This window comes from Pseudochaenichthys georgianus, chromosome 9, assembly GCF_902827115.2.
Source record: "Pseudochaenichthys georgianus chromosome 9, fPseGeo1.2, whole genome shotgun sequence".
Classification (NCBI taxonomy): Eukaryota; Metazoa; Chordata; class Actinopteri; order Perciformes; family Channichthyidae; genus Pseudochaenichthys; species Pseudochaenichthys georgianus.
In genome coordinates this window covers 17,350,747-17,364,845 of record NC_047511.1, presented here as the reverse complement: position 1 = coordinate 17,364,845, position 14,099 = coordinate 17,350,747, and the positions used below count along the sequence as shown (strand labels likewise).

Genomic DNA, 14,099 nt, shown 5'->3' with positions numbered 1-14,099 from the left:
CCTAATTTATGTTGACTACTCAGGGAATTTAAACATTTTTGTTTTAAGTCACTGTATGATTGTTTTATGATTCATGCAATGTAAAGTTATTTTTGTTTAGTTTATTTCTTTAAAAAGATAGAATGAGATTGTTAACATGTAATCTCTTTGCGCCTATACTACAGGATATACGGTAGTCTAGGTTGCTCTCTTGAGGCTGTGTAACGCATGCGCAGTGAGTCTGTGTTAGACCTGGAGCATGAGGTCCACTGTTCGTTAATGGCTCTGTATTGGTGTTATGTACGTTTATGGAATAAATCAAGTTAACAGAAGATAAACGTCGTGTTTATTTGTAGTAGACTAACACTATCTACTACCAATAGCGTCCGTTATACATCTCAGAATTGGTCCCTTTTATTACAGAAAATAACCTTTATAATATTGGTTAATTACTGGCCATAGTTATACACACATATTTTTTTAATTAATACCCAGGAGGGAAGCCCACCAATTGAACACACACACATCAAAGTCGTTTTCCAGGTATTGCGGAGTACTACTGTATATTGTATGAAGCCTTTCCTCAATTTTATCAGAAGTAAAATTCACTAAACACTTTCACTTAGCATTATTAGCATACATTGGCACTATATTAGAGTTGTCTCCTACCTTACTAATCAGCTTAATAGTGTTGTATGTTGTTTGTTACATTTGCATTGTATTGCAATTTGGACTTCCTTGATAATTGTATCGTAAAGCAGGGAAAATCCAATGAAATGGAATTGTCCTCTGTTTCTCCCTCATGCAGAGTGCTCACATGCCCATGATTGATGCCCTGATGATGGCGTACACAGTGGAGATGATCAGCATCGAGAAAGTGGTGACTTCTGTCAAACGCTTCTCTACCTTCAGTGCCTCCAAGGAGCTGCCCTTTGACCTGGAGGACGCCATGGTCTTCTGGATCAACAAGGTGGGTACACACAGCACAGAGGGGAATACAACAATTAAAGGGGACCTATCATGCAAAATGCACTTTTTGATGTCTTTTATACATAAATATGTCCCCCCGGTGTGTCGGGAACTCACGCAGCGTCAGAAGATAAAACCTTCTCTCTTTTCCGTTGTACCCAAATCTCTAAAACCGGGGCTACAACGGAGCTGATCCAGATTTGCGTCCGATATGACATATCGGAAATGTGGACCCACGGCACTATCAGAAAGTTGCTATCAGAAACAATGCCCGACTGTTTTGGACGTAGTATGGTCGGTGTTTACATTAGCATCGCTAACACTCAGAGCTAACTTGTACTGGAGAGCATGTGTGTGAAGAAGCAGGAAATAAAAAGGAACTCATCTTGTGGTATAACCGGCTAGAGAGAAAGCCTTTGAGCTCCATACTGCTTCAGAGATAATCCTTGATAATCCATGATATGGCGTTTCATCACGGCAGCATTTAGTTTAGACGGTAGCTGCCGGGTCCCGCATGAGCTCAGCCCCCTCCTTTTTTTTAATCAATTTTTATTTTTTTAAAGCTTTATAGGCTACCCCAAATCAGCACTTTTGAAACAGGAAGTGAAATAGAGGGATCTGAGGCATGGCTAGAATGGGTGATCTGTTTGGTATTTTGAGCAAAACACTTCATAGACATGTTTTTTATATATTTTTATATATTAGAGACTTATGCTATTGCCTAGAAATAGCATGATAGGTGCACTTTAAAGAAACACAGCTGCACATGGATAGAAGAATTTTAAAAACGTGTTGCATTGAGTCAAGTATTTGTATTTCCTAAATGTCTATCTGACTATGACCCTAGGCTGCTTTAATGTGGTTTGAATAATCAGTTTCACGCTGACATTATAGTGGCCAACTTGTTTTCTTAAGGCCTGAAAGGCTCTGGTGCTCAGAGACAAGCCAAGGGATAGGAGTGTGGCTCTGGTGCACACACAAGAGGCCCAGGCTCATGTTGCACTCATCTTTCAACGGGTTGAAAGCCTGAAGCAGCTTAGCCGTGACTCAGTGTGTCCATCACATATCATGATGTCCCACACCAGCAATGTCTGGAAGGAGGAAATTGTCTGTTTGAGATTTGAAACGAATATAAAAAAATAGGAGTAAACCAATGATTTATCTATTTATTGTTGAGACATTACATGTCAGAATACACAGATAAGTGCCCATCACAAGTATTTAAAGATGGAGTTGACTATTTTGAAAATGTACAGGTTTTTGTTGTGTTGTCTGTTTTGGACCAGAGAGGAAAACATACTGTCACGGTAGGGGTGTGATCAGATAACTCGCCTGCGGCATGTACAGAAAAACATTTTCCAGATTTCTACAGAGAAAGTAGGCGCCATTACCAATGACCTACATAATGTGGTTTCTTGATCGTCTTTATTTTTACTGCAGGTGAACATGAAGATGAGGGAGATTGCGGAACGGGAGCATAAAGTCAAGCACCACCCCCTGGAGTCCCCCAGCCACCAAAAGGTAAAGCCACATAGAGAATCGTCCAATCGCTTCTTTTAAAGCTGAACGATTCAAAAACCTCAAATACAAGAGCCAAAAGGGCCAAAAGGTTTCTCCCAGCAGTGCCACACATTTGGCTTATGGGGACTTTAAAAAGTGTTCACTAGTCTGTATCAGGTGTCTTTGCAACACAACAGCAGGATCGTTCGTTTTTGAAAGGAATGTTTCTCCCTAATGGCATTTTGGAGTTGTTCTGACCCTGCTCTCTTTTTCTCTGTTCAAACCAGAAGCAGATCTGTTCCTTTTGTCTGTGACCTTTGACCTGTTAATATCTCTGCTCCTATTCCTCATCTGTCCCCTCTTCCCCTCTCTTGTCCCTGCAAACTGGATAGTCTCCCTCCAAATGGTATTGGAAGCTAGTCCCTGTAAGTCTGATGCCAGCTCCCCACCATAACCCCATTTCTCCCCCTCTCCCCCTTGCACGCATAGTTCTGTGTTGTTGTGCGTACACGCTCCACCACGGCTCATCCAAGCTCATTCTGTGCTGCTTGTCGCCAGTGTGTCGGCAAGAAAGGAAATCTGACCATTTTTTCCCCCTTGTTTTTTTTCCTGCTTGTGGCAAACATGTCACAGAGGTGTAAGGTCAGTCCCAGCTTTTATGAAATGTTCAAAAGATTTGAGCAATGTGTACTATCTCATTCCAGGCATAAGAAGGCCATGTGGATTGGCTGTGCTTGCCCAGTGAGAATAAGAGGAAATCCATGCCTAATGCTAACACCACTGCTTTGCTTTGCAGTCCCACATCCTCTCACTGATCTGCTTTGTCACCCCCCCCCCCCCCCGGCGCTCTTTCTCTTCTGCTCTCACACTCTGTTCCCTCTGCACACGCTCTCCTCTGACAGTATATCTGCTCTCTTCTGTGTATGTCAGCTTGATGTCATGCACGAGCTGGCCCATTGCATGCTGGACTCAGAGCAGCTCTCCGAAGCGGTACAGTGCTCCCTCTTAGTCTTTTTTCTGTAGAGCTTATTTTGTACTGGAGTTCTTGGTAGTTTCAGCTCTAGCTCTGTATTGTTTTGTATAACTTGTGGGAAGGCATCCCGATGCAGAGTAAATGCTGGACAAGTTATTAAGATACAAATAATTGTAGCTATTTGGATGAGTTTTGTATTGTAGATGTTTTTAAATCGTGCAATGTCATCACATGGTTTCCTTGGGTTAAATCAGTTTGTGTTATATTATTTGTGGTGGAGTTCATAGGGTCATCTAGCCTATCTCTGCCATAATCTAATATTGCGTCGATATATCTTTTTTATATTGCAATATGATCTATTTAAGTCTTTTGTACCAGTATCTTGCACATTTATTTAAAACGGGACGGACATCAAAGCTAATTCAATCTTCATTTCAACAACTTTGCTTCATTTTCTTTATGAATGTTTCACAAGTTCACAGTATAACGTGAATATTTCTAAGTCATGCAGAACAATTTGCAAACCGTAGTACCAGTCAGTACGGCTGATTTGGCATCCTGTGTGCTCTATATTGATGTTGCTCTAAATCTAATGTAGGTCTCTATTTGAGCTCCATGTTAAGCTTCTATAATGGGTTCACGGGCCTACAGTATGGAGTATTCAGTTGATTTGTACTTTTTCATCAAGGAATTGTGAAACCTGAAATGAATACTGAAAATGCCCGTTCTTACAAGCTGCGTAGAGCATGCATCCACGGTGAATGAGTGACTACGTTTTACACACTGATTTTCCATTAGTGGGACAGTGGTTGTCTCCCAGTCTGGCCACTGCTGCTAGCCTACTTCCCTCTAAGGCCCGAGGAAGGCTGACCATCACCTCTGTGTTGTTCATAATATCACCGCTCAAACACTTTCATCTCCCACCAATCACCAGGTCTCGAGGGTTCTCCCTAAACTGGCTGTTTACGGTCCAACATGTTGTGTCATCGTCATCATCTTAAAATGACACTAAACCTGCTGATGATCAGCTGTTGATCAGACAACCACAAATATTTTGTTTTGAATCTCCGGGGGAGAACTATTGATCATTAAATAGTTTTAAGCATTCACTGAAGCTGAAACATCCGAGACCAATATATGCCCTGACTAGTTCAGACGTGAATCTCCCAACAAAAAGAGATTTGTACTTGTGACACTAGTCATTGCATTTAGGATGTTTTACGTTGTGTTGGTGGAACCATGGAGTTCTGTTATTTAAAGATTTTATATAGGAAGTGGACTGCCGTTGTAAAATCTCGACATCTTGGGTTTTTTAGGCCACAAACTTCCATATTTGGAAATGAGGGTAAAGCTGGGGAGGAATTGCTAAAGCTCTGTCCTGATTGGCAAGTCGCTGTGACAGCGTGTCAATAAACATTTAACCATGCTTTAAAGCACTGGCAGCTTTATCATTTCTTACATACTAAATGCAACATTAGTTAACTTTACAGAATTAACATATTTCTGTATTGAAAAAGACTTGACATTAGCAAGGGAGATCATAAACCCTTTATGTTTACCGAGGTAATGAATTCAGGTTTACGGCTGTTACATATTTGGCTTCAGACCCAAAGGCTACGTCCACTTCTTGTATACAATCTTTTGTTATTGCCGTTTTTTCTTCTTCTCATAAAACCTCTTCCCCCTCGCCGGCTGGTTAGGTACGGTACCGCCGGGAGCACGCTTCAGGCCGACAGCTGCCCTTCTTCCCTCTGCTGGAGGACCTGATGAGGGATGTTTGTGACGGAGCTGCAATGCTCACTGTGGTCAACTACTACTGCCCGGACCTCATGAAGCTGGAGGGTAGGCTGCGCTCGCACGCATGCACTTTGACACACTCACATGTCCACATTCAATAGCTCGAACTCACTCTATCAGTTTGCTCTCAAATACTTTTCCAGTGAAGAGCATCGAGCTGTCTTTGCTCACACATTGAATTGAATATCCATGTGCGAGTCTATTTTTGGCCCTTGCACATGGCTTACTGTCCCAGTACAGTCAGTGTGACATTTATAGCCCTCAGGTCATGGAGTTGTCCCAATATGACTCTTCCCCCCTGCTGTCTGATCAGATATTTGCCTGAAGGAAGTCCCCTCCATCGCTGACAGCCTCTACAACATCAGGCTACTCAAAGAGTTCGCCAACGAGTATCTGAATAAAAGTTTCTATCTGACGTTGGAGGATATGCTCTACTCGCCACTTGTGCTCAAGGTACAACAAGTGACTGTGTATTCATTCAATACAAATGTGCATTTATTATATCCGGCAGCAACACAATCTGCATGTTGTTTTTCTCATGCTTAACAGATTTTTGTTTTTGAAAGAAATTGTATGTTGTTCTACACTTTATAATGTAATGTCTTATGCTCTTTATGTAGCACAATGTGATGGTGTTCATTGCTGAGCTCTTCTGGTGGTTTGAGACCGTCAAGCCCGAGTTTGTCCAGCCCAGAGATCTGCAAGAGTTCAAAGATGGTAAGCGTCCCGGTGTCTTTACTGCACTCCGGATACAAACGAAACTTAGCGACTCATCATTCAATTCTAGCAGCAGTACACGGCGTAGCTGCAAACTCCCCACCTTCTGGCTCAAGTGGCCTCTTTGGCATGGTATACATGTGCTACACGTAGATGGGATGACACGTAGATGCCATAGTCTGCAGTATGGTATGAGAAAATCCATGTATAGATGAATAGTTTTTACATAATCATGGATCAGCTGATTCTAAGTATAAGGATGTATAGCTATAACTTCTTTATCTTTGGGTATTTTAATTCATTAGCGAGATTTCTGAGCAAAATGTCTCATCCCATTTAAATGCCAACCACTTTATTTAATTAATTATTTTTGGATCACAACTAGTAATAAATCCCTTTCCCAGTGTCAGCCACTAAAGGTTTTAGCAGAATCGACACCCTTCTCTTTCTTCTTTCCTCAGCTCGAGCTACAGCTCAGCCCAAGTGTGCCCGCCCGTCAGTGCCTATCTCCAACGCCACCAAACGCAGCTTCCTGGCTAGCCCTGCTGTGGCCGATAACCAGAGCAGCCCTGAAGTCTGTAACCGGTACTTCCTGCACCCCGAAGACTCTGAGCCCCTGTAAGTCTTCTCTTGCTTTCATTGTCGTTCCACCTCATCATGATCCTATCTCCTGACCAGTTACAGTGCAAGGACAGGTAGATACGCAGCAGTGTCTGCTCTTCATTCATCAAGCCTTCTTCTCACCTCACTGATTCAATCATTATTTGCACAAAGTTCAGATCATTATTGCATTGTGTCTTTGTCTGTGTGTGCATTGTTGGAGCTTATGAAGTAAGGGTTTAGGTTAGCTATCTTAAATGGGACTGAACACACACTTAGGACTTTTTCATCTCGTCTGATGTCTGGTAAAGTATTTGGCTTTGGTCTGTTTTTGTGGAAATAATGTCATGCTGTATACTTTTTCACGATCTGCTCTCCCAATAGTGTTTGAAGGAAATTAGTGATTTAGTTGATCTGCTAGAAAACTTGTTTTCTTTTGGCTTTTAGTAAAGGGGGTCCAACCTTCAGTCCTTCCCACCCACTCCTGCCCCTCCGACAGAGGCAACAGAAGCAAGGAGAAGATGTGGCGGGTAAGGACAACATTCTTTAACCCACCAAAAGATACAGCCTTGCTACTCATCATACAGTATGATGGTGACCAGCAGCTGTTCTATACTTATGAGCTTGTTCTGTCTGATTAGGTGTCAGAAGCCGCTCCAACTCCCTGACTCAGATGGAAGCACCACCCCGAGCCTCTGTGGTTGCATGGCCCGACAAGAGGCAGAGGTAAATACCATAGTAGAAAACTAAAACCTGATGGGATGTGATCCGAAACAAAGGCAGAGGATGTTGTTGTCTTATACTGGGTGAGAAAATGACACCTTTTCAAAGCTGCTGAAAATTATTTAAATTGCAATTCATGCCAATATGTCTGAAAACGTAAGTTAAAATAACATGTGTAGGATGTATACACATTCCAAATTGTAATCCTTATTATTGATTAATCTGCTGAATTTCTTCCAATAATCCTTTGTCTATAAAAATATAAGAACCTATTTAAAAACATATGTCCATCCCAATTTCCAAGGTGGTGTCCAAATTGTATCAACCCAAAACCAACGAATATCTAGTTTGATATGATATAAAAACGTGAAACCTCAGTCTCTGAAAGGCTGAAAACAGCATTTTCTGTCATTTTGCGTGAACACTTACTCTTATGATTTATCAATGATCGAAATGGCAGAAGATTATCTTGCTAATCGTTGCTACTCTGTTGTAATCTGTCTATAAAAGTGAGCTTTCTCCTATGCGCTCGTCCTGCAGACCCATGTCCACGCTGGGCCCCTACATGTTCCACTCGGCCACAGACAGTGACGCAGACGTTGCCTCTGGAGACAGTGTGAGTCTGGCTCGCTCCATAAGCAAGGACAGCCTGGCGTCCAACGTCATCAACGTCACACCTAAACACCAGAGTGCTGTGCACCAGCCTCTACAGACTGCCATGCGCAGAGTGAACGGCCACAGCCTTCTGGGTAATGTCAACATTGAGGATGAGGAGGACACTGAAGCTCCCGTCATACCCAAACGGGTCGAAGGGACGCAAGCAGCTGCCACCGCGGGACCCAAACCTTCGGCTGGGTCCAAAACCCCCAACAGATAGCTTTTACCTAGAACCACTGATGCCTTCTGTGATCAAGCCAGCGAAAGAGAAGTCTGTATGCCTAAACAAGGAGGAAGAGAGTGGCGAGGGGCCGCACTCTTCAGGTAGGGGCTCTCTGCGCCGAGGAGATGGATCTACGTCGGCCGTTCGGAGGAAAGCTCCCTCCGGCCTTAACCAAACCTTCAGCCCTCCAGGTCAGGAGACGGACCTGTCGGAGGAGCCTCAACAGGCTCCGGCAGAGTCCCACCCTGTTGTTACCAGCAGCATGGACCCCTCGCCCAGAGAGCCAGCGGGGGGCTTCTACCTTCACTCAGATTCTGAAGAACCAAAACCTAGCCAGGTCCTGGACGCGGAGCTGGAAGACCTGGACGAGGAGGAGGAGGATCTGGACGAAGCTGTTACCACTAAAGACCCCAACAGGCCAAGCAAAGCCTTTAACGAAGACGAGGAAGAAGAGTCGGCTAAACTCCAAGAGGACATGAATGTGAAAGAGCACGAGGACAAAGACATGAATGGGGGCAGCGGGCGCTCCAGCCCCTGCCTCAGCGCTCACTCCCAGGCCAGCGGCAGCGTGCGCATGACCTCCTTCGCCGAGCGCAAAGCGCAGCAGCAGCGCTTCGGCAGCAACCACGACCTTCGATCCAGTGCCTCCAGCTCCCAGAGGACCACTCCCGATGGGTCAGAGTGCAGCGGGCCCCTCCCGTCCTCCTGGAGGCTTAAAAGGGACCAAAGCCCCTCCTCACCACTGGGAGGATGCGGCCGTATAGGCGATGGTAGCGGCTCTATTGTACTCTCTTCTGAAATCATCCAGCTCCGGATGCAGCTGGAGGAGAAACGGCGTGCCATCGAGCACCAGAAGAAGAAGATGGAAGTGCTGTCAGCGAGGCAGAGGCAGAAGCTGGGGAAGGCAGCCTTCCTGCACATCGTAAAGAAAGGCAAGAGTGACACGTTACCCAACCCGCTGAAAGCCGACATCTCTAAAGACGAGCTGGGTCGGGAGAAGGCAGTATCAAGTAAAGATGATATGTGTGTTGGTGCCGTGACGGGGGGCAAAGAGGTGGCGGGACCACCCCCATCAGCAGCTTTGGAAGCAGACAAGGTAGCGACCAGCGACAGCTTCTACCTGGAGGAAGAGTTGGACCTGAATGAGTGCAGCCGCTCCATCGAGCTGCTGAACGACGCCATCGGCAGCATCCAGCAGCAGATGATGCAGCTGTCTCTGCAGCAGGACAAGTTGATGAAACAGAACGCACACCCCTCGCCGGGCCCTGCTCCAACTCCTCCTGTCACCACGGACAAAAACAGTGACTCTAAGGGGAAGGCAGGCTTCCAGTTCGTGGAGCACCTCTCCACCTCCTGCACCACGCCCACCAGGAAGCCCCCCAAGCTGACCTCCGCCCGGGGCTCCAGGTCCAAACCATCAGAGCTGAAGATCGCTAAGGAGCAGAGCCGGCAGCCCTCCAGGACCCTCACCCCCACCCAAAGTGGGTCAGAGACATTACCACACGTACGGCAGTTAGCTGGGGGCCGGTCCCCCAGGGCCGAGCAGCCCCACAGCCCCAGAACCCCCACAGCAGCAGAGACTATCGACAGGCCGGGCTCCGGCCACATCCGGAGCGTTAACTTCCGCCTCCACGACGAGGCCAACATCCGCCTGCCGGCCCGGGTGGACTTGAAGGCGGTGGCTGCCCCAGAAGTGTCCTTTGAAGAGTTCCTGTCCAGCACCCTGAGGGGGCCCGACCTCTCTTCAGACGGGTCAGGCAAGGAGAATGTACCGTCAGACGAGGGGCAGTGCAACAGATCCCACCTGATCGAGGTGGACCTGTCGGAGCTGAAAGACCCCGAGGAGCAGGAGGCTGCGGTGGTCTCCATGACGGAGGCGGATGGAGAGCAGAAGTCCGGCATGGGCTTCTTCTTCAAGGTAATGCCTTTGCATGAATATGGACATTTATTTAAATATATGATTTTAAATTGTCTTCCTCCACTGGGCTACTTGTTGAATCCTCCTGTATATTACAGCACTCTTGATCATTAGTTTTCTGATGGTCCACCTAGTCATCCTTCAGTGACTCAAAAGGCTTGTATTGTGTAGGATGAGGAGAAGGCGGAGGATGAGCTTGCCAAGAGGAGAGCAGCGTTTCTGCTGAAGCAGCAGAAGAAAGCCAAGGAGGCTCAACTCCGTAAACAACAACTGGAATCCGAATCAGAGCTCAAACGAGATGAAGCCAGGTAACTCCCTTCACCAGCTTGAGCATCACATCTCTCTTTAAAGAAGACGCTATAATTAACCTTCTTTGTTTTACAACCAGACAAAAGGCGGAGGAGGACCGCCTGCGTAAAGAAGACGAGAAGACGAGGCGGGAGCTGATAAAGCAGGAGTATCTGCGGAGGAAGCAGCAGGAGGTTTTGGAGGAACAAGGCCTGGTGAAGCCCAAAATCCCCAAAACCCCCAAACCCAAGCAGAAACACCAACACCGACCCAAGTCTGTGTTCCGAGAGGAATCCCTCCAAGACAATCTCTCCAAGTGCCCTTCCACATGTAAGAATGTTATATAATCGGTCTGACATTCAGCTGTTACATTCTTCTTTACATGTCTCAGCACGGTGCCGCTCATTAGTTTGTTCCAGCTGAGCCAGTCTTTTCCAGTTTGACTGCACTTACCACACGTCCGTCGGTTATTAATACCACGTTGATGCTGACATGACTGAGGTCCAAATATTGAGTCATACTGACGCATACAGTTCAGGATGTTTTTCATGATTATCATTTCAAATGAAGTTGGCCAGCTTGTGTGAAATAAAGATTACCAATGCTCACATCATCAACAAGTCATTAAACAAAGCTATTCAGTGTTGAAGAAAAGTGTAAATCCAGTGCTTTCAGTCAAACGGCTATTGAGTTCCCGTGTGTCGCGCTCGCTCCTGAAGTTATATTTTGATGTTTGAAAGTAACCCTCTCTGTTTCTATAGCTGACAACCTGAGCAGCGCCCAGTCCGGCTCCAGCCTGTCCCTGGCCTCCGCCGCCACCAACGAGGCTGACAGCGTCAACTCTGGAGGGGCGGGCTCTCAGCGGTACGGCTCTCACACATGTTGTTTTGCTTGCTTGCGCTTAAGAATACTCTGTCTTGTTTGTCCATGAATAAGATTTGATGTTTACAAATACAAATGTCATACTGTTTGTTCCACCTCCTGTCTTTCTGTCTTCCAGCTGTGACTCTGTGGAGTCGTTTCCAGGCAGCCGTAACAACAGCCGAACTGCAGAGAGAGACTGGGACAACGGCTCCACCGCGTCCTCCATCACTTCCATGGCTGAATATACTGGTGAGTGCACACACATCAGTAACCGAAGAAACATTACTAATCCATTTCAGTGATTGTTAAAACACAAATAGGTCACTGTTGCATGACACAGACCTGTACGCTTCAGATGGGTTGTACTAATCTGACTGACAGATTATTTAATCTCTTGTTATGTATTGCATAGAAGATGTGTGGTCTAACTGGCTGTTCTCCTCTAGGTCCCAAACTGTTCAAGGAGCCCAGTGCCAAGTCCAATAAGCCAATCATCCACAATGCAATCTCCCACTGCTGCCTGGCTGGCAAAGTCAACGAGCCTCAGAAGAACCAGATCCTCGAGGTCAGTTCTCACCACACATCCACCTGCTTAATCCTTTGCTTCTGCTCTGTTCAAAGAAATGACGTCTGACTGTACTCGGCTTCTTCTAATATGTAATTCTGCAACCATTTTTTGCAACATTGCGGAATACTTTTTCTGATTCATGTTTGCGGTACAGAGTTGGGAATCAGGTTTAAACTTGTACAATACAGTAGGGCTGCTCGACTATGGCAAAAATCATAATATCGATTATTTGGGTCAATAATTGTTGTCACGATTATTAAAAACGATTATCCATTTACTTTGAAAACATCCATTTATTGAAAAAAAAAAACAGTATGTTTTTAACAGTTGATTACCCTGAACTTTAAGTATAATTCAACTGAAAAACCAATAATAAAAAAAAAGATTAATAAATAACAAATTAATTAAAAATAAATAAATAATAATAATTTTATTTCGATTATGTTGTTTTCATAATCGTTGCAAGCCAAACTCGGAATTGCGATTTTAAAATACGATTAATTGTGCAGCCCTACAGTATAGGTTTATTTCCTCAAAAACAACAAAACCTGCAACATGAGGTAAATCACTGTAGCTTAATATGGGTTACGTTTTGAGGTTAAATAACACAAACGCAGGGTGTCACTCTTATTATGAATATATCTGCTTTTGTAACAATTCAATTATTTGTCTTTAATTATACCATGTCTCCAACTTTTTCAAATAACATTTTTAGGAAAAATATCTTACACACTTTTAAAAAATATCTTACACACTTTAGATCAAGTTTGTCATCCTTTTTGGGTTTCAAATCAGACTCACCCTCACAAACTAATATAATATAAGCAAACGTTATATTAACCTATCATTCTTTTCCCTTTTCTCCATGTGTTTCCCCTCCTCTCCTTGTAGGAGTTGGAGAAGTGCGAGTCCAACCACCTGATGATCCTGTTCCGTGACGGCGGCTGCCAGTTCCGGGCGCTCTACTCGTACTTCCCCGACATCGAGGAGATGCAGAAGCTGACGGGAACGGGACCCAAGACCATCACCAAGAAGATGATCGACAAGCTGTACAAGTACAGCTCCGACAGGAAGCAGTTCACCGTCATCCCCGCCAAGACTGTGTCCGTCAGCGTGGACGCCATCACCATCCACAACCACCTGTGGCAGGCCAAGAGAGGCACCGTGCCAAAGAAAAGCGGGAAATAACAGAGAGCCAGTTTTAACCCCTCCCCCATCATCCAAATCATCTGACCACCATCTTGCTTGTTTCCTTAAATGACTGCATTGATGCCAAGCGCATCTGTAGGTGGGCCCAGACAAAAACAAGGGAAGTGTGTGTGTGTGTGTGTGTGTGTGTGTGTGTGTGTGTGTGTGCGTGTGTGCGTCACAGGTGGTCACATCAACAAGAGGAATGCTGGCTCAGTTAGTTTATCTACGAGGTGCACGACTCAAGCATGTGGCATTTTGTTTCCTCCATCTTCCTCATGTGTGGTGGATGTTCATTTTTACATGAAGTATTTATTAGTTCAGCACTGTCAAGAGCTCAGCTGCAGCACTAAAGTCCTTCCTTCTGTCTCGGGAAACAAAAAGGAGGGGACTTTGGGGGAATTCTGTCGCTCTTTTAGGGGGAAATCCGACGAAAGGGACCCTTGTGGGACTGCTCTGCGAAACAACGGACAACAATCTCTTCCTGTGTGGACTCAAATCTGTCGAATCAGGCTGGCATTGCCGATTTTGCCTCACCAGGGATCTCCAAAAACCTGCTGCTCTGAACTGTCTTCTTCTTTTCGTCACGGGGGGGGGCCCTCGGGGTTTCCCTCAGACATCTGTTGGCCTTTCACGCATCGTGGTACTACCGCCTATTTATTCGACCGCTTTTTAATCTAGACGCTGATCGTGTAGCACTGGATATGTGTATTGCATTGAAAACAGTCATTTTAAATACTTTTTATTTGTCAAAACATCCTTTTTTTCCGAGGGTGTCATAAGAGGGAGAAGGGTAGGTTTTGGTACAGAAATGATGATTCTTTTTTCTTTTTTTGCTTCAGCGTTTTTTATGATTGCAGCAACGTGGGAAAGAGCTGATGTTATGTGTTTTTATCATAACGGGAATTCTCTGATGTTTAGAGCTTAGTTGTGTTTCCTCTCTCCACTGGGCACTCTCTGATTGTCCTGTATAAAGGTGCACTCATGGACACTTGTTGACAGCTTCTGTCATGCAATGTAAACCCCCCCCACTTCCTGGGTGTTTTTGTCGGCCTGTCCCATCTTTTACCACGAGAGCGGGACATACGTGTTGGGGAGGGTGTTTTCTCTCCGCTCCGTTCATACTTGGGGTGAC

General features: G+C 45.2%; 1 protein-coding gene across 1 annotated transcript in view; it reads left to right on the top strand.

The window, feature by feature from the left end:
- The window catches only part of camsap1b (calmodulin regulated spectrin-associated protein 1b), a 29,504-nt gene extending 16,055 nt beyond the window's left edge, over window positions 1–13,449 (top strand). The window contains 17 exon segments of the mRNA XM_034090538.1: window positions 788–949; window positions 2,389–2,469; window positions 2,841–2,873; window positions 5,122–5,263; window positions 5,532–5,671; window positions 5,839–5,935; window positions 6,397–6,553; window positions 6,983–7,065; window positions 7,177–7,261; window positions 7,799–8,125; window positions 8,127–10,056; window positions 10,228–10,364; window positions 10,445–10,674; window positions 11,106–11,208; window positions 11,345–11,457; window positions 11,655–11,773; window positions 12,668–13,449. Of these exon segments, the coding sequence (XP_033946429.1) occupies window positions 788–949; window positions 2,389–2,469; window positions 2,841–2,873; window positions 5,122–5,263; window positions 5,532–5,671; window positions 5,839–5,935; window positions 6,397–6,553; window positions 6,983–7,065; window positions 7,177–7,261; window positions 7,799–8,125; window positions 8,127–10,056; window positions 10,228–10,364; window positions 10,445–10,674; window positions 11,106–11,208; window positions 11,345–11,457; window positions 11,655–11,773; window positions 12,668–12,964 (4,236 nt within the window). The 3' untranslated portion in view covers window positions 12,965–13,449.
- The last annotated feature ends 650 nt before the right edge of the window (window positions 13,450–14,099 follow it).